Source organism: Apus apus, chromosome 2, assembly GCF_020740795.1.
Source record: "Apus apus isolate bApuApu2 chromosome 2, bApuApu2.pri.cur, whole genome shotgun sequence".
Lineage (NCBI taxonomy): Eukaryota > Metazoa > Chordata > Aves > Apodiformes > Apodidae > Apus > Apus apus.
The window spans coordinates 127814791-127836035 of NC_067283.1; the positions used below are offsets into that span (position 1 = coordinate 127814791).

General features: G+C 38.8%; 1 protein-coding gene across 5 annotated transcripts in view; it reads right to left on the minus strand.

Moving 5' to 3' along the window:
* Positions 1 to 6375: 6375 nt before the first annotated feature.
* SNX16 (sorting nexin 16) overlaps positions 6376 to 21245 on the minus strand; it is a 29837-nt gene continuing 14967 nt past the window's right edge. For 4 of the 5 annotated variants that reach the window (XM_051609908.1, XM_051609912.1, XM_051609909.1 and 1 more), the window contains exons 5-8: positions 16013 to 16082; positions 9489 to 9625; positions 8192 to 8308; positions 6376 to 7904 (exon numbers count right to left, since the gene is read on the minus strand). In XM_051609908.1, the coding sequence (XP_051465868.1) occupies positions 7799 to 7904; positions 8192 to 8308; positions 9489 to 9625; positions 16013 to 16082 (430 nt within the window). In that variant the 3' untranslated portion in view covers positions 6376 to 7798. The remainder of the gene's footprint in view (positions 7905 to 8191; positions 8309 to 9488; positions 9626 to 16012; positions 16083 to 21245) is intronic. The other variant, XM_051609911.1, reaches the window with a different exon arrangement.

Here is a 21245-nt window from a genome sequence, read left to right on the forward strand (position 1 = left end):
GGTGGCCCCATTTTCTGCTCCCCTGCTTTTACACACTACACATCCTTGTGCTTTCATTTTCTGCTTCTATGTCTGCTTAGCTGACTTCTATTCCCCCCCGCCCCCCAACTAAAAGTTTCCTGGTAATTCCCCAGTTGCCGTTTAATACGGTTCTTTGTTGTCTTCCTCTTCACCAAGATGAGCTTTGGGCAGGTGCCCTCTGAGGCAACTGGGACATCCACTCTCCAAGACCCTTGCGCCCCTGTGCTCTCTTGCCAGCTGCTGTGACTCAGGCCATTTTTAAGGCTGCAGAGCTGGGTAGGTACCCACTCAGTTTTCTCAAAGAGCAGGCATTTGATTCTCCTGGATGACTTGAATGGCAGTGTGTGTCTAAACTGAGGATCTGTGGTTTGTAAGTGAGCTAAATTTAATAAAATAGGTGGCAACCTAGCTGGTCTGAGCTAGTGGTCTTACCTCATGTAGCTACCGAGTCCTGATGACTCTCATTAGTTTGACAGCAGGTTTCAAAGATGTACTGCCTTAGTGGGAAAGGAGTGTTCTGTGGATTCAAATAGGATTGCATGGACCCCCCTCTCCAACCCGAGTGTATCACCCTCTCCACAAAAAAGTAAATATGCTTTTTAGAAAGAATGTAAGTATTTAGTATGTAAATTTATTCAGATGTATTATATATACTTTTGTGATTGGATTCAACCTGCCAAAGAGACTTTGGTGCAGCTGCTGAACAACCTGAAGTCAGCCAGGGCTGCCCCTGTATAGGCATATATAGGGGTGCTATACCTACCCATTGTACATACCCTCCGTGTGAACAGGGTTGTTCAAGTGCATTGCTGTTGGTGCTGAGCAGCAGTGATGAGTTCCATCAGTGGCAGTGGCTTGGACTCTGCAAACCTCCAGGAGGAGCTCTAGATTCAGAGTACAGCAAGGGAACTCCTAACAGGCTCAGAAGGCTGCGATTTTCACACAGCATCTGATTTCACTGTTTCTTATTGCTCATGCTGGAGGGCAAAGGGCCTGCTTGGAAGTGCTGCTCAAAAAGCAGAAGGGGAACCCTCACAGCTTCCTCTCTCCCCCCACTCATCCCCACTTTTTCACAAAGCTTAAGTGCTTCTTTAAATACTAATCCACCTTCTCAGATGCTTTTCTGGTTTCTGTCTCTTACCTCTGCCTGTCCATGGCCACCTTGGGAGCCAGCTTGATTCCCTACTCTGGATTTGCAAACATGCAGGGCAGCAGATCTTCATGCAGAAGTTTGCCAGCCCCCTCCTAACACACTTAAAAACTGAAGCTAAGACAAAGATTAAATCAGTACCCATTTTCAAAGAGAAGTTCAGCCCAGCACAGGGACTTAACCTCTTTACTACTGGTTCAGCAAGTTGTGTTTTGCAGTGACCAGCTGCAAGCTGGATGTCATTGCAATACCTTGAGGATTCTGAAGTGCAGGATTTCTCAGTCAAAAGTCTGTCTCTCTGAGTCCTTGCTAGGGATCAGAGCATGTTTGTACTTCTGTGGCAATGTCTGCTACGTTGGGTTAGGTGGGAGCATGGCACATGCCTATAGGAAGTATCGCAACTGTTGGTTTTGAGGCTGTTGAGGATGTTCAAGTGTAGAATTAATCACTTTGATTTATTGAGAATGTAGATCTGTAAAGGTAATTTTACTGAGGAGGGGTCTTTCAAAGGAAATTCAGTCTGAACGGAGACATTGAGCAGATGGGCCCCATTTTCAGGACTGCCTACACAGCAGAGCTGAATTGGGTCTGGGCCCTCTGTCCACTAAGGAGCAATCTCTGCAGCCCCATTAGTTGTTCTGGTGCTATGTCTGTCTGTAACTAGGGTCATTTACTTAACAATCCCAAAAAAGCTTTACCATGCTTGAAGTATTGACATACTGAAGCTCATACAGCCTCCTTCAGAGGCCTGAAGTAAGGCACTACAAAATGTTTCCCCTGAAGGAATAGACTGGAAAGAGGAAACCATAATCAGAGAATATCAAGAAGAGTTAAGTGGAATAGATCATGCCTGATTCTTTCACCATGCTCTGCAAATGTACTTTTTACTCTGCACAAGCAACAGCTTGAGAGAAAAAGCCCTTCAGACCTTCTGCTACGAGAGGTTGTTACAGAGTGTCTTGGCTAAGCTAGAAACGCTGGCAGTGGCGAATATCAAATTTGCTTGCAAAAGCAGATAAAAACAAACAAGTTACCTTGGGTTCAAGTAATTTCTGCTAAAAAACACCCCAGTACAGTGGAAACTCTGCATGGATGCACAAGTAAAATGTATTATGTTACTAGTGACCTTCCTATAGCTGTAATGCAGTTTCAGAAGTCAATAGCTAAACATGGGTAGCAGAGACCACCTAATACTTTTCAGGTTAAACCCCTCAGCTCCTGATGCTTTGCAAGGTCTGTCAGCAAATCGTGTCTAAGCAATTTAGTCTTCTGAGCTTGGAAAAAATCCTCCTTCATGGACCAAGATATTCTGGAAAAGATTTGTAATAGAATCAACATGACAACAGATCTGTATGGTATGTCAGACACTTGTGGTTGAACACAAAGGGGATTATTTCACAAAGAAGACAATAGGTGAAAAAAATGATGGGGGAAAATGGTAAGTAGTTGAGACATTAATTTATGTAGCCTAAGACTCTGTGTAGAGCACATATTGTGTCTGAATAAACTGAAATCTGAGCAAACAGCTGCTTCACCAGAGCAGAACTGAGCAGACCCTTTGTACACAGATCTTGTGCTCTGACCTTCGGATGATCACGAGTCTTGTGTAACTCACATCATTTAAGAAGTGAAAGACGTTGGTCTTTCTGTGGTTTTCCAGATTCAGAACTAAAACACATTTCTCACAGAGGGTGCCAGTAGTTGACTATAGCATCCCAACAGCAAAGATTGATAAAAGCAATTATTTGCACATATTCTGTTTCTCAGGTTAACTCACACTAAGGATGAGCTTAATTTTTCATTGTTTAATCCTCCTTCATAACATATCACTTTCCACATTAATTTTTGCAATTCTCTTGACTTACTGTTGTCTATTCAAGTAGGACTGACTGAGTCAGATATGACTGGTGCGAGTTGAAAAAGCAGTGATCTCCACAAGAAGGTCTTGTAAGCAGAAGTAACACCCCTATAGGCACATCAGCATCTTACCGAAGGGCTGATGCTACTGTTTTTCAAAAGACTAGATAAAATGAGTTTTCTCATTTGCCTCTTCCCACGCACATTATTATCCTCTTGCCCAACCCAAATCTAAAAGGAACACCATTATGGTTTTGTTAGATTTACACTATCCTACAAGCACTGCTGCAAGATTTTTAAATTAACACTGCGCATCAAAACACAAAAAATAAACTCAGCGCAAGACTTTCTCTACATGTACAAAGAAACTGCTGCTATAGGGTAGATGTCCTGCCCAATGCCTATGCTCATCCCTGTAACAGGGATATTTATACTACAAAGTGAGGAGGAAGGGAGACCCCTTCACATTACAAATTCTCCACCCCGTGACACTATAAACAGAAATCCCGAGAACATGTAGTAAAGAGCCACAGAAAATTTGGGAGGAGAGATCCCGTAGGAGGTTTGCCACATGTCACCACTGCTTCCTAAACTGTGTTTCTCTCTTTTTTTTTTTTTTTTTAACATGCAAAGTGGTAATGAGATCTTGAAAAGTCAGTGCCTAATGGGAGAAGGCTGCACGCTTACCAGATGAGCAATGTTTGACAAACCCACATTAACTGTAGAACAAACTCACAAGCAACATTTCACTGTCATCCTCAACATTTTCATAAAACTGCTGTGGCAGCAGTGGTTTCTTCTAGATGAAAAGCATTAGTCCACGGGGGCTGGGGTGGAAGCAGAGGCTTGTTTCTCCACCACATTAATGCAAATGTCCCAGCATTTTCAGTTTGGATTTGTAGAAGAAAAGGATATTATAAAACCTAGAAGAAGCTAGTAATTCATGAGCAAGGATATTTAGACCTACTTGAAAACCAAGACACAGTTCCTTTATTATACAGACAGGAGTCTCACCAGGTTAGCAAATCATCTAATTTTAACCTGCTGACAAGTCTATGGGATCAGCAGTAACACTAGGACTACACCAACTGACTTACTGTGCAATTAAGGTGAATCACATAATTGCTTTCTTCCTTGTTTTTCCTATTTGCAAAGCAGAGGGAAATGCAATACTTACCTCTCTGATACAACGTGGGGACAAGTTCATTATTAAGTAAATATCCAGTTTTGAATCTTGGACCCATCTAGAAATCTGACTGTACTGATCTCTGCGACAAAGATTTCATTGAAATATAGAAAGGAATGATGGGAAGAAAAACCCCTAGACCTAGTATTCTATAAAGGGAGTGTTTCTCATAGGATTCTTTCCTTCCTTGGTGATTCATGACCTTGGACTATTATTTGTATTCTGACATTTCCTAAGAAAACCTGACTGCAGCAGCAGCAACTTGTGAGCAGAACTCTTCAGAATCCCCACCTGCCCCCAGGTGTGTACTAGAGCCTGCTGTACCACGGGAAAAAAACCTCCACAAACAAAACCACATAAAACTTACTACAGGAAGTTGCAAATTTCTCCCAGGGTAATTGCAACTGCTTCACAGCTACATTTCAGTGAAGGAGTAGAAACAGCAGAGAGAAAAATCAAACTACTTAATAGTCTAATGAGGTACACAGTTTAAAACTAATTTGGGACAGACATACCACCTAGAACAGGAGCTTTCCATGTCCCTTTTCTCTGCAACTGTGCCCCCCCAGAGCAAGAGAGATGCTTAACACAAAGAGGTGAGGACAGCAGCCTACTGAAAAACACACTCTATAGGCTGCTCCTGTAACTGTCAGGTGCAGTTTCATGAATTAAATCGATTTGCTCCCTTCCTTGAGCTGGTTCAATAGGACTATTATAGTCACAGTATTTAATGTTTGTGGCAGGGGGAAAGGTATGAAGTGGGAGTTTTACAGGGACCCATTCTTGATTCAAGACTAGTCAGCATTTTAATGGATTTAGGAGTCTACAAATCAAAAGCAGAGAAGTGGTGTGGGCAGACTGCAAGTGCTTTGGAAGTTAAAAATCCTGCAGGACTATTAAGTTTAAGATGCAATATATATATATATATACACATATATATATATAAAAGCATAACCCCAGTAAGATTAAGTTGGTATAATATACTGAAGTCCAAAACCAAGGGAAAAAAATTCACACTGTAAATAAGTGCCTGAAATATTAAGATAATTATTAACTTTGGAATGATTTAACCGAAACAGAAAGGAACAAAGCATTACTTGTTGCAATTCTTGTAATTAGGCTACTTTGCTACAGTTTCAGCTTGAATACTCCTCTGATAATTATGAAGAGCACAGAATTCCACTGTCAATTACATAATTCATGAGAATTTGGAAGTCAGCTTCTTATATACTAAAATTGTAGCAGTGAGTGAAACGAGCAGGAAATGGGTGGAAAATAGTGCCAGAATGGAAGCAAGCTCACTAGAAAAAAATCAGTATGGGACAGACTTAGAAACCACCTTCCTCAGGATGTTCAAGGCCACCATAGGTCATACATCCCCAAATTCTGCCTGCCCCTTAGTGCAGGTAACAATTCATTAATCAATAATATAGGCCAAGTGATAGCACATGGCTGCCAAACTATTCATTTGCTACAGCTCACTTTAGGGGACCTTGATTTTTAATCAAATGAATATGTCTATTCATGTGATACTAAATATTTTGGGTCAGCAAAATATCTTAAAAACTTTAAAGACAGAACACAGCAATTTCCAGTTCTTTTCCCTCTCATGACTTAACAGTAAACTAGCTTAATGCTTTCTTTAGTGACTAGATTTGCAGATTTACCTGATGTACCTCAGAAATTCCTAGCATATAGGTATCCAAGCATCTTTTCAAGGTTTTAAAAAGACTTACAGTCATAAACCTAACACTATTTAAATATATACAAGTTCAACCTTCTTTTCAAGTATGAAAGTAACATCTAATAAAAGATTACATGGGTTTTTAATAAGGTGTCAAAACTTTATTGAGTTCACTCAACATCTATGAGGATTCATGTAGAATATATAAAAAAAATCAGTTCTTTTTATATTTTCATCTTCAACAGAAGTACAGTAAGTTTTCTGGTGTCTTGTTACAGCATTTTCATTTGTTCTCATGCAGACAGCTTTTGGTACAAAGACAAAAAGAACTCAGACTGTAAGTTGAGTAACTGCAGGAAATCACTGAGGTAAGAAATGTCTCTTCCTAACAGTATTTTTATCCTTCTACTAGACAAGGCATTGAACATTTGTTTGTTGTTTTTTTTTTTTCCTACAATGGAGAAGAGAAGACAGGTGTTTTGTCCAGAGTTTTATTTCACCAGGAAGGTTTATATAGTTCTGCATAAAGGTCATTGTATGCACAGCCTGAAGTACAAAGCTCCCTTTGAAAACTCCAGCACAGAGACACTGCATATTGACAACATTAAACAACAATGTGGGTGGTATAGGGAGAAAAAAAGATTTTAACAAAACAGCATTCTTCCTATTGGAAAAGCAGAATAAAACAAGGCACTTTCAGTAAATAAGTGAAGAACAGAAACAAGCTGTATTAAAGATTCCACAGAGCTGACCCAGAGCACTGTAACAAAATTCTGCAGTAATAAACAAGTAAAATACAAAAAGGCACTACATAAACCTCTCCCTGCAACTACCCTTTCTCAACCAATTAGCCAACTGAACTTGGCACAATGGAGTCTTAATCATAAAGTGCATCTCCTGTCTTAATACATTTTGAAAAATAAGCTATATAACATGGGTGTGAAATCCCCATGTGTACAATATATTGAAACAAAAATACACTGCAACTAGATTCAATCTAGTTATGAACTGTGCAGGAAAAAAATATGGCTTCTTTACAAGTCTTTCCACCATTTCCATATAATCTGGAATATTTTTAAGCAAACATGAATGTATTAGCAAGTTGGTAAGAGGTAGTGTTCCAAGTAAAAGGCAAACTCACCAATTTTATCGTTACATGGGTATATAGCAAAGGTATCCCAGATTTTAAAAGCAGCATTACCAAACAAAAAGTGTTACAGGCATGCTATTTTGGGATGAAAATACACAGTGTTTTGGGGGTCTCATATTAGTTCCTTCAGCAAAAATGACCATTTAAAAAAAAAAAAAAGTCCAACTATTATCCCATTTTTAAGTACTTTTCTCTTGGTACTGTAAGTTTTCCCACTGTATTGCATTGCGTTAAAATTTCCAGAGAAATATTCTTCAACTTAACAATTTAAAACCAACACATTCTACAATCTTATTAAACGAAAGATGAGTCCGTTTTTACTTCAACGAGCATTAACTTATGGCTATAAGAATATGAAAACACAAATACCAAACAGATGAACACATCGAACCTGTCACATCAGTGGCAACGTATGACATGCTAGTTAGGTGTGTTTGCTGATTGGTGTGAAGTTTTTGTCACTCCGCCAGGACAGTCAGCCAAATCGTTTATATACACTATCAAAACTTCAGCTGACTTTAGCCCTTTCTTAGACTTTAATATATTAAATATATAAAGGCTAGATAAAAACTTATATCAAAGCAGCACTGGGTATATTTCTTATGTTAATAATTTGTAAGGATGTATGTAAACATTCAATATGTGCATTCTTGCTCTTTGCTGTAAACTCTTCACAGCTGCTCCATGCCCTCGCCCACAGAGGATGTCCCAACCACAAACCTGTCCCAGGTAACAGCAGCTGCTGCTGATCTACTCTTCATCAGTGCTATATGCTACTTCAGCAACTTCAATTTCTGGTACAGACTTCTCAGCCAAAGAGCCACTCCAGCATGCCTCGTGGTTCTCCTTATCTGAGCTGCAACAACAGATCAATAGGCTTTGTCAAATGGAAACTAACATGATTCTCCATAGTCATTTTATGCCCTCAATCCACAAAACTTTTACAAAGCTTGTTCAACTTCTACCTTATTCCAGATCTAAAATTAACTATCCTGAGGGTCTTCATGAAACATGGGATAGCTACAGAGAGGTGCAATAAAATGCCAGTTTCCTCAGCTGTTCAGAATTTATGCAAGGCCCAACATTTAAAAACATACTTTATGAAAACCTAAAATGTATTAGAAGTAAAATAATAGTATTTACCAGCTGTCCTCAGCCAGGGTACCCTGGTCTGCTTCTACTGCAGAAGACTCCACCTCACCACTGCACTCACTTTCTTCTCCTGACATTTGTCGAGTCATTTTTCCTAAAGATAAATCCCTACAACAAATAAGAACAGAGTACCACCAATCCATACAGCAAACATTCAGCTGTTTGTTTCTGACTGTAGAGTGTAAAGGCAAAAGATATTTATTCCTTGTTGGGCCATCAGATCAAAATTCCACTTCAACAAGGTGAAAGAGACCCATTTCCTTCAGATTCATTTACCCCAAGACAAGCTGACTTTCTTAAACAAGAGCATGGGTTTACTTGGTAACTTTTACAACTAAAACCTACAGGAGTTATTTTCAATTAAGACAACATTTAGCCAAATTTGAGTTATTTAATTTTTATTGGCTACTTCACTGTTTAAGCCAGCAGTAGTCAGAATTTTCTCATCAAACAGGGAAAGCATTATTTCAAATGCACTTTCTTGCCTTCAGAAGTTAAGTGACAAACTGAATATGGTAGTCAGATCAATTTAAATTATTTTCCTAATGTAGCTATTTTATATGACTTAAGCCTTATATCCAAAGATGTGACTTGTTGGTCAGCCTGGATATTCTAGACTTGACAACACAATCAGTAAATAACATCTAAAGGGACCACAGGAATTTACTCCTCTGTTAAGGAAACCCCAAAATGACTGACTCAAAAGGTCTAGTAGGACACTGAACAGCCCAACATCAACTCCTCTGGTTCTGCTACAAAATTTAGCAGATCCGCACCATAAAACTCTTTACTAAACTCCACCATTTTTTCCTTAGATTTAATGGACAATCTGCAGCATCATTTCAGGCAAAACAGAACAAAATTAAAGACATAAATACAGACATACGATTGCTTGATCACTATGCTCTGTCAAAGCTTTAAGTACATGTGGAATTTTACCTCAAAGCAATTTTTCTACTGCTCTCATCTCCAGCAGGACAGACATTTCACATACCCAACATTTCAAAAGCAGAAGAGAATCTTTGCCTTTTCCTTATCTTTACAGGGTTTAAAGGATTAGGAAACATAATCCCAGTTACTTTAGAGGGAAAAAGATCAAACAACACTTTCTCAGTCATATGCATTCAACAAAAGCTTGATAGTCAGCATATGAGAAAGAGCCTACTGAAAATACTGCTTTGTGTGTGGTTATCTAAGTGGGGAAAATTGTTTCCAAGAATACATTTAAAGCTGGTGCTTGTAACTATATATAGAAAACACCCAAACAGCTCCTAAGATTTGTACATACCTAATTCTTCTTTCAATAGCATCTATATGGAGTTGCTTTTCATTTAATAATTTCTTCAGTGATTCAACCTCCCTTTGTTTTTCAAGCAATTCTTTTTGTAGACGGTAGTTTGTTTCCTCCAGAGTTTCACAGAAAGCCTAAAAGACAAGTTTAAGAACATTGTCCATTTAGCTTCAGTGGACTGCCTTTATTGATTTTTGCTCTAGAAATATCAATCTGTAACAGAATTGTAGCTGCTTTGCCTTGCATTGATTACCATAGAGAGCTATATAAACTTTTTTCAAAGTTCTGTCCTTTACAAAACAATGCTCCTTTGCTTTGAACCATGGTTTTATTATGCTGAACTATAATGCAAATACTTTATCGCATTATTCCTTTGTCTCACAAGACACTTTAGAATTTCTCTCCTTTGATCCTCTAATTTTCAACTTTTTTTGCATATATAGAACATCAGCTGAGCTCTCTACATCTCTTTCCCCTCATGTAAGCTTTGTTTTCACATGACTTGGAAGTTAATTTTGAATTACCTAATTATTCCTAAAATGCTAGAAATATGTGGATAAAGTGGATATTCTTCCCTTTCCCAGGATAAAGATGAAGTTGTACGGTTCTGTACCACACTGCTGTTATAAATAGGACAATCATGAGAGTCAGAAGACCAATACAAAAACATTTTGAAGAAGTTAAATGAAATGCTGAACACACCAACTATTCGACCACAGTAAGTACTCTGCGTTACTCTCCTGAGCAACGTGAAGAGCCAACGCACAGTGCAACATCCACTGAACACAGGAAGCAAAAGAAGGGCTGGCACAGAGCCTGCTGTTCTATTACTGGAAAAAGCAAGTCTACCAAACAGTAATGTGCCATTATGACAATGATTTATTTAATGAAGTTTTTAAATGGGCTACAAACATCTAGAGGATACTATTCCCTACTTCAATTGAAGCAGACTTTTCAACTTCTTTAAAATGTTTTTCTGTAATTATACAATTCAAACAAATGTAGTATTTTTCAATCCAATAACCATTTTGGTATTTTTTTACACTGCATTAGAATTTATTTTATTGACTCATACAGCAAATTTCTCTTAGCTGGCAGGCACTGAAGACCAATCATCAGTTAAGCCACCACTTCATTCACATCTATTAGAGCTGAGAACATGTGGCACATAATCAATTATTCACATACCATTTTTACTGATTGCTTTCACAACCATTCCACTGAAGCAAGCATTCTGTTTTATCCAAGCCAATTAAGTGAATTCTAGTGTATTTGGTAAAATTGTTCAGGGTTGCTGGTACCCTAGCTGAAAATTGGCCATTATTTCCTTAAGAATGTAATTAAGTTGCATTATTTCTACCTTTAGATTTACACACATGAAGATTTCCCTGGTCATAGAATAATAAAAAATATCCCATGTGGGTTGACAACATTTTCATTGTTCTATATGAGAACTGAAAAAAATCATTTTGGACCATCTCTACTTGCAATCAGCTGACCAAGAAAAGGAACACGCTCCTTCTTCACAACTGAATAAAAAAACATCAGCTTATTCTGAAGGATGCTGTAATAGCAGAAAGGTGAACTAAAGCTGAGAAAGGCCTATCAGGGAATTGTAATGAGATATCTTGCTCCTCGAAGAGCTGGACACCTGGAGTCTGGTATGGTTCCAGTGCCCAGGTGGGACCCATTTTCCTTGTAAGTTCTGAAAGGGCAATGGAACTAGGCCAGCTGGAGGAGAGCTTTGCTTCCTTCTTCAGTGGATCATGAAACACTGATGGCTGGGAAAGGACCAGTGGAAACAACTACTAAAGATATGACAAAAAAAGATAGCTTTAGTGAATATTTTGCCAACATTTCTGTGATTAATTTCCCATTTGTAGCAGGGGAGGTACCTGTATCTCTCCCTAAAAATATTTATATTTTGGCAAAACCTTCCTGAACTGGAATAACAGAATAAACGTAAACCAACTGGAAGATACAGGTTTTTTTCATTACCAGGAAAACGGTAACAAAAGATCATTTTTTGCAATGCTTTGTATTGCAGTACAGTACAGTGAAACAGAAGTGATTTTGAGATGCCTTTAAAAATTAACTTGAGGAATAAGTACATGAACCATAGTGCTTATCCTGTAGTTGGGCACTATTTAGGAAAAAAAAAGTGAGGGAAGGAAAAAGATGCTCCTGGGTACATAACAGTTCAACATCCTAACAGGCAGGAGGAGGGCAAAAAAGAAGGATCACAATCATGGATTTTAGGTGAGCACACCTCTATCTCTTCAGAAATTTTAATGGAAGAAAGAATCCATGGGAAACCCCCTTGATGAGCAAGAGCAGCCCAGGAGAGCTAGTACATATTTAAGGATCACCACTATAAACTCAATAAAGGTCCATCTCAAGAAGCACGAAATCAAGCAAAGGTTGCAGAATGCCTGTACGGATGAGCAAGGAATGCCTAATTGAACTCAGACATAAAAAGCAACGTGCTACCAGCGGAAGCAGGTGATCCAGGAGTACAGGGCTGCTGTCTGATCTTACAGGGGCGGAGTTAAGAAAGTGAAGGCTAACCTGGAGCTGAATCTGGCAAGGCATATGAAAAGAAACAAAAGAGGATTCTACAAGTACATAATCTACAAAAGGATGACTAGGGAAACCATGGACCTGCTGCTGAATGGTGTGAGGAAACTTGTGACAAATCATACTGAAAAGTTTAAGGTACTTGATGCCATTTTTACCTGTCTTGACTGGTAAGATCAGCATTCAGGAATCTGACCTCTGCAACCAGAAGGAAAGATAGAGAAGGGCAAGACAGAGTTACCCTCAGCAGAGGAGGACCAGGTGAGGGAGCACTTTCCCAAATTAGACATACTTGATGCCTGACAAGTTGAACTCCTAAGTGCTGAGGGAGCTGGCTGATCTCGTGCTTCTTGTACACTAGGACCCCAGGTCACATGATTCAGAGATCATAATCAAAGAAAATTAAGGGACTTTAGCATCTTTCACATGAGAAGAGGATCAGAGAGTCTTCAGTCTGGAGAAGGCTCAGGGTGATCTTATTAATGGGTATAAATACCTGATAGGAAGGAATGAAGAAAAGGAAGCCAGACTCTTTTCAGTGGTGCCCACTGACAGCACAAGAGACAACAGGCACAAATTAAACACCAGGATTTTCCATCTGAACACACAAACCCACTTCTTTACTGTGATAGTGATCAAACACTGGAGCAGGTTGCACAGAGAGGTCATGAAGTCTCCTCTATAGAATATTCAAAACCTGACTGGACATGCGCCTGGGCAACCTGCAGTAGCTGACCTTGCTTGAGTAGGCCTGTTGGACTAGATGATCTCAAGCTGTCCCTTCCAACCTCAATAATAATAAGGTGGGGTATCCCTTGGAGAACAGAATTTTATGACAGCTGTTCCTAAAAACTTTACAGAAATCGTTACCAGCCAAAACTATAACAGCATAGCTATTTCAATAGTTTGCCTAAATTCCTATGGTGGAAAAATAACCCTGAGACTTCACAAGAGTACAGAAGGTAAAGGGGCTCAAGATAGCTGGATAACATTCAAGGACCACTTCTTGCAAGCACAGGATCAGTGTGTCCCAATGGGTAGAAAATCTAGTAAGGGAGCTAGGAGACCAGCGTGGTTAAAAAAGGAACTGCTGGGCAAACTCAAGTGGAAAAGGAAAATCTATAGATCATGGAAGGAGGGGCTGGTCACTTGGGAGGAATATAGGAATGTTGTCAGAGAATGTAGAGAGGCAACTAGGAAAGCTAAGGCCTCCTTGGAACTTAACCTTGCAAGTCGGGTTAAGGACAATAGAAAGGGCTTTTTCAAATACATAGCCAACAAAACTAATACCAGAGGCAATATAGGCCCACTGCTGAATGAGGTGGGTGCCCTGGTGACAGAGGACTTAAAGAAGGCAGAGGTGCTGAACGCCTTCTTTGCCTCTGTCTTTACTCCTGCAGGCTTTCCCCGTGAGCCCCAGTTTCATATAGCCCCAGTAGAAGTCAAGATAAAGGAGGAGTTTGCCCAGGTAGATGAGGATTGGGTTAGGGATCAGTTGAGTAATCTGGACATCGATAAATCGATGGGTCCGGATGAAATGCATCCAAGGGTGCTGAGGGAGCTGGCGGAGGTCATTGCTAGTCCACTCTCCATCATCTTTGGTAAGTCATGGGTAACAGGAGAGGTGCCTGAGGACTGGAGGATAGCAAATGTCACTCCAGTCTACAAGAAGGGCAAGAAGGAGGACCCGGGTAACTATAGACCGGTCAGCCTCACCTCCATCCCTGGAAAGGTGCTGGAACAACTTGTCCTTGGCACTATCTCTAGGCATATCAAGGAGATGGGGGTCATCAAGAGCAGTCAACATGGTTTTACCAAGGGTAAGTCATGTTTGACTAACCTCATAGCCTTCTATGAGGAAATTACTAGGTGGATAGATGATGGTAGAGCGGTGGATGTGGTCTATCTTGATTTCAGTAAAGCATTTGACACCGTCTCCCACAGCATCCTTGTAGATAAGTTGATCAAGTATGGGTTTGATGATCAGGCAGTGAGGTGGATCAAGAACTGGTTGAAAGGAAGAAGTCAGAGAGTTGTAGTCAATGGGGCAGAATCTAGTTGGAGGCCTGTGACTAGTGGAGTCCCTCAGGGGTCGGTACTGGGACTGGTGTTGTTCAACATCTTCATCAACGACCTGGATGAGGGTACAGAATGTACCCTCAGCAAGTTTGCTGATGACACCAAGCTGGGAGGAGTGGCTGACACACCAGAAGGCTGTGCTGCCATTCAGAGAGACCTAGACAGGCTGGAGACTTGGGCGGGGAAAAACCTGATGAAGTTTAACAAGGGCAAGTGTAGAGTTTTGCATCTGGGGAAGAAAAATGTCATGCACCAGTACAGGTTGGGGGCTGACCTGCTGGAGAGCAGTGTACGTGAAAGGGACCTGGGGGTCCTGGTAGACAGGAGGATGACCATGACCAGCAATGTGCCCTTGTGGCTAAGAAGACCAATGGCATCCTGGGGTGTATTAGAAAGGGTGTGGTTAGTAGGTCAAGAGAGGTTCTCCTCCCCCTCTATTCTGCATTGGTGAGGCCGCATCTGGAGTATTGTGTCCAGTTCTGGGCCCCTCAGTTCAAGAAGGACAGGGAACTGCTTGAAAGAGTCCAGCGCAGAGCCACAAAGATGATTAAGGGAGTGGAACATCTCCCTTATGAGGAAAGGCTGAGGGAGCTGGGTCTCTTTAGCTTGGAGAAAAGGAGACTGAGGGGTGACCTCATCAATGTTTACAAATACGTAAAGGGTGAGTGTCAAGAAGATGGAGTTAAGGTTTTTTCAGTGATGACCAGTGATAGGACAAGGAGTAATGGATACAAATTGGAGCATAGGAGGTTTAAGGTGAATATCAGAAAAATTTTTTTTACTGTGAGAGTGACAGAGCACTGGAACAGGCTGCCCAGAGAGGTTGTGGAGTCTCCTTCTCTGGAGACATTCAAAACCCGCCTGGACGCCTTCCTGTGTGATGTACTCTAGGTGACCCTGCTCTGGCGGAGGGGTTGGACTAGATGATCTTTCGAGGTCCCTTCCAACCCCTATGATTCTATGATTCTATGATCGAAATCTCTATGAAAAAAGCACTTAAATTTCTTAAGTAGTTATCTAAATAATTCCTGTAATTTTAAATAATTTTCATTTCATATAATAAAAAGTGTTGTACAGAAATCAAATATAAGGTTGTAACACCAAAAACCGTAACAAATGCTTCAGATATATATAGTAATGTAACAATAGCCAAGGCACTCCTAATTTACATGCAAAACAAACTGGTAAATACAAATTTAGTTGAAAGAGCATCACTTAACATTCACAATTTCTACATCATTAACAATGTATGTGCAATTCGAAACCATACTGCTGTTCTATAAAGGAAGAAAACTAAGACCACCTGTTACAGACAGACTTGAAACAGCTCTGCATGCCAGCAAAATCTACTTCTAATAAAATCAGCTGCAGCACACAGTACTATTTGTTTAATGTTTCAACATGCTCATGTGCATTTTAAATGCTGTTTTACTACTTGACACTACTAAGTTATCTGCAAGAACACTATCTTTGGCAGTCAGAATTAATCCTTTAATTCCATTTCAAAGCAAGATCATTTTAGTGCAAGACCTGAAGTCCAAGGCATATACATTGTAACATCCTGAATGTAAACACAAAAGCTCTCCTAATAGTCAGTAGTTTTCTTAAAAAGAAATTTCACCAACTGGTCATAAGAGGCAAAAAGGAAGATATTCTATTTTGGGATAGCAATGAAGTACAGCAATGAAACATTATCAGTGTGTACCAGTAATCAGACCATGCCAGTTTTAGAAATAAATCCATTTGCAAAGTGTTGTAAAAGAACAGATAAAAATATTTCATTCCATACCATTCAGCAGATATGACAATATTCTAGCAACTACTGTCTTTTGCATTCTGCTTTTATCATATTATATAGCACTTACCCTGCTCTCTTCTAGACTGTCAAAGGGACCTGGAGGATCATCCAGACAAAGAAATTCTCTCACTGCAAGACTTTACCAAATAAAAGAGAGTGAATTACTTGAAGTACAAAAAACACCAACAACACTTCAGAAATATTGCCCTTGTATCATCCTATTTAAGGGCCACAAATACCTATCCTGAAATTTACTCCAAAGTATTCTAAAATAATGTTAACAAATTATTACATCTCAGTAATATCTCAACCAGGGACAGTATTTAAAATGTGACTTAAGAAATTGCACAAGTGTACTTAAGAATTTTCAAACAGTTATTTTAGAACATGATTTTTTTACTCTTCATAGAATTTGTGGCTACATTACAACTGACAAGCAGGTTTACCACTTTGGTATTGAAGAGTTTTGAAGAAGTCTCCTGGTGAAAACTAAGTATTAAAAGATGGATGGAAAAGTATGCTGCTAAAATCCATACACAGATCCCTCCAGGAAACATCAGTGGAACTAAGCATGGGCACTGAAACATGCTTGCATCTCCATTTTGCTAAGATCATAATCTACCAACATATATACAGAATATATATTATATCTATATATTATATAGATATATAAGAATAATTGAGTTACAAAACATTAAGCAGTGACAAGGGTAATGTGCCCTGGATATAGTACATAGTGTCTCTAGACATGCATTTCAAAGTAATACATTCAACTTAAAATTGTGTACAATTGTTAACAGTTGTCCTCTCTTTCTGTGCATTGTTTTGCAATGGCCAGAAGAAGGAAGTATGTGCAATTCTGTGGTCTGCTACAGAGTATTCTGAACATCTCGCTCCTTTTATCTCCTAAGTTTAGATTACTTTTCACAGAACTCTTCAACATCTCCCAACATGTCCCTTCACTCACTTTTCTGAGACTCTCCTGCTCTTTTTACTCATTCTTCTATAAATAGCCTCCAATCAGAGTACCATATTCACAATTAATTAGCAAGTAGTAGCGTATTAACAATTATGTACTTGCACTCACTACTATACATCATTAAATCATCTCCTACTGCAACGAATGCACAAAAATGGAAGATGTGAATTCAGACTAATTCCCCATCTCTTCCTCTCACCCAAGTCCTGTGGAAAGGTGAGGGCAAATGGAAGTAATTTTCTGCCATCTGCTCATTCTCAAATGAGTTAGACACAATATACAAAACCAAGTAATGAAACTTTTACTCAGCTGCCAATCTATTCAAATAGCTTCAGGTTTGGTAAGCAAAATGAGGAAAAATTTCTTCATTAAACACTGATCATTGATTATACCATCATTTTTAGTTTCAGAAAAGCTCTGAAAAATATTAATATAAAATACATTGAACCTTTATTTAATTGTTGGATTTTTGTAAGCCTGCTTTCAAGTACTTATCGCACATGTGAAGGATACAGGTGGGGCTTTTTTGGCCAATATTTGGTGAGAATTCTTGTTTTCAAATCCACTTTCACCTCACCAGCCTTTACATAAACCTGAAAAAAGTTCTCATATAATCATAATTCATTTCCTCCCACTTAATCTATGTGACAAACATGACAAAATTTTCTTTTCAAACACTCCCCACTGTTTTAAATCGATCCATGATCTGTGCAAACTATGGCCTAAATCTGAACTACTAAAACAGCTTCTCCCATATACTCAAATATTTAAAAAATTCTGCTATTATTCTTGATACCAAGATTATAAATCCAATTAGCATAAAAAACTGTAGATGTTAACAATTAATTAGTTAATTAGAAAACATAACTGCAAACCAAATGAAAAGTTATTCTGGCACATGAATTACATTTTCAAGGAGAAGAGCATGGTTGTTTTTTTCCTCTCCAAATAGTTTAATCTGTTTCAATCCCTGGAAGCGTTCAAGGGTAGGGTAGGCTGGATGGGGCTCTGAGCAAACTGATCTACTGGGAGGTAACCCTGCCCATGCAAGGTGATCTTTAAGGTCCCTTCCAAATCTAGCCATTTTATCATTCTATGTAGTGACACTTTTCCCACATGATGCTTAAGTCCATTTTTTAATGGTTGCATAGTTCTTTTCATAAAGATGCTGAATGAACTCATATCCCTAGTGCAGAATTCATTATGTGGAAACACTTCTGCTCACCATTTTTCTCCAGTATCTTCATACTTACATAGCTTGGTTCAAACAAATTTAAAAGGTATTTAATTTTTACATGTTGCTAGTAATTTTATTGTGTCATTAAAGGGTAACATTAAAATGGCATAACATGCAGCAATGCTTGTGAGTGAAAAAGGAAGTGTACAGAAAACTAAGTGTGCAAAAATACCCAATCTATATACATCATCTACTAACATCATGTCAAACCCTTTCTTTTGGTTTTGTTTTCCCTAGAGCTGCTGACAGAAAACTGTGTCTTGTTCTATAGTTTCTGAAACTACTTGAAACTGAAATCTGTAGATTCATTATTTTACATAAGAAGGTCAAGACACTTTAAAGCCACAGGTCACTGAAAACATTTTTTTTTGTTATCTAAAATGTGCATCTGATGGCATAAACATTAATTTGCAGCCTAGCTTTACTCTGAGTCTGCTTTGCCCTGCTCTCCCCTTCCTGCATTACACCTCTTCCTTTCCTTTAACAAATAGGAGAAAATTCTGCCTTAAAGTATCACAGGAATCTTCAAAGTCATGTAACAGAGATTACTTGCTGTATGTGGCTTCTTTCTCCTATGCTAGCTGACATCCTTCTCAAGAGAGGCAGCAAGGCCAGTGTACACCAGCATTAAGAACGGCAGCAAGGGGCAGCACAGCACATGGGATCCCTGACACGACTCCGAGTTCCTCCCTTTCAACCTCCTCCTCACACAGGCTGGAGGAGGAGGAGAGCTGTCTCATCTGTATAAACCCAGATGACACTTCTGTTTAGCAAGTTAAACTTCTTTCTCCCACTTCATGGATTGCATGACATTTTCTTGAACACATTAAGCTTGGTGGGTGGATTTCAATTTCAACCAAATCTTCAATACAAGGCACAATAAAATGACGACTCAAATTTAGTCAGCTGCACGCTACCTTACTTTTCATCTTCAAGCTACTTTGTGAATCTGGTTATCTTAAAAAACAGGTATACCCAGTAAGGCTTCCTATCCCTTACGGGCAACCTTCCCACTGTCAGTATGCCTCAATGATAATACAGTGCAGAAAGAGAAATGAAACTGACTTCTCCACAATGAGAAAAGGCTCATTTGGTTTTGGTGTGACCCAAACAACTTGAATTACTTGCAAAACTGTAGAAGTAGATGGTAGCTTTTAAGAAGGAAGCAGGGTCAGATGATCACTGTGGCTCACATAAGGTGTGAATAATAACTTCCATCCCTAGTCACTTTTATTTTCTGATAACTGAGTAAAAAATCAGGCAGATTCCCATCTGCTTAGTTTTAATCACTTCCTGAGGAATCCAGACCTTCCACAGATCTAAACATTATAACGTATTGATATATCTTATGTTCTACAGTTTATTTCAAAACTTAATCTTCATTCAGAGCCTTACACAGTCAAGATCAGAATTTTCCTCAACACTACATTTCAGTTAACTATGTTTAAACAAAACGCAAACTGATTCTATAAACATTTACATTCCCTTTTGTATGTGATGACCAATGCAGTCTAAAAGTTACGTTTTGTAGGTTCATGTTGCCTTATGACAAATACTCTTTTGTCCAATATGGACAGTCATCAAGATTCAAACCAGGTAGCTGAAATACCAAACTAGCTGCAACAAAAGGAAACAAAGTCTTCAGATTTGGTCAAGCAGACTAAGAGTCCATCCAGCACTAGTCTGTCTCCAGCAGAACATAAGCAACATTCAAAAACTCACAGGCTGATCCAAATTTCTTTTTAAAACCATTTAAGCTTTGTCTCTGACATCTCACAAAAAAACTTCACAACTCATTGTGACAGACTGAGAGATGACTATGAATCATCCAAAATACTAACTTCTTTACTCACCTTCCTTATCCCCTTGATGACTTCATATACCCAGTTTAGCCAGCCCTTTCTCAAGATGACAGAGTAAAGAGAACAGGACTCTTATTGCAGGATGTTTGTCTGTAGCTTCATCTGTTCTTGCTTGTATTTTTATTTCTAACAGACCCTCTTTTGAAAGGAATGCTGCATTTTAGCACTGGACTATGTGGAAGTGAGATTCAGATTCCCACAATAGTAACTTTTTTCCTTTCAAGTTCCTCTTCGACAATTTTATGCAACTTTTTGACTATTACTGAATACGTAACTGATTCAGCTGATTCAGAAAACTATTAATACCAACAGTAATCTTCCAGGTTGTAAAAACAATTGAGTTTATAATTCTCTCTATGTACTTACTAGCGTTTTACGCTTCATTACATTAAATTTTATGTTAGTCACTCAGTCCTTTGGGATCCTTCTACAATACTTCATGACCTCATTATTTCCAGATATTCTGAACATCGTTGATAAATGTGATCACACAATCCATATGTAATACACTAAATTTCCATAAATCCTGTTCACCTTGCCTTTCAACCATTTTACGAGCTCCCTCGTAACTACTTGTAAGATACATTTCCCTATGCAAAAGACATTATTTCTTTTCCAAGAATTACTTTTATTTACCAGCTTACCAGTTTGAGTTTTTTATTACAAGCAGTACCAACAGTCAGAATTACTAATCTCTAGTTCCCAGACTCAACAGTCTAATGCTGTATACAAAAGTGCCAAATGTAATAATAGCCAATCCACTAAAAAGTAAAGTAGATATGAGCACTGTATGGTCTCACACCACAGCTCAGAAATTTTACATTTTAGTTCCTTTAAAATACTTGAGGGAATGCTGCTTACTTTAGATAATTTCCTACTCTTAAGTTTTTAATAAAGTTTCAAACGAAGATAGTTCCTCATTCCTCAGATTCATTCCTCAAAGAATCTCTGGTATAGCAACCTCATAACTTGCTTATTTCTGATGTTGGAAAAAGTTTTCAGAACTAACTGCTCTGCATCTAGCAACTTGCTTACTAAAGTTCTCTTTTGGCCTATTAAAAATGATTTTTACATTTTATTTGCCAGAATTATATTGTACTCATCTTCCAGATTTGAAAGAATCTTCCACTTTGTATGAAAAAAGTTACTGCTCAATGAGTCTTCTGCACTTTGTTGCTTAAACACATTGTGTTTTTTACTCTCCTTAAGCCTTTTTTGATTT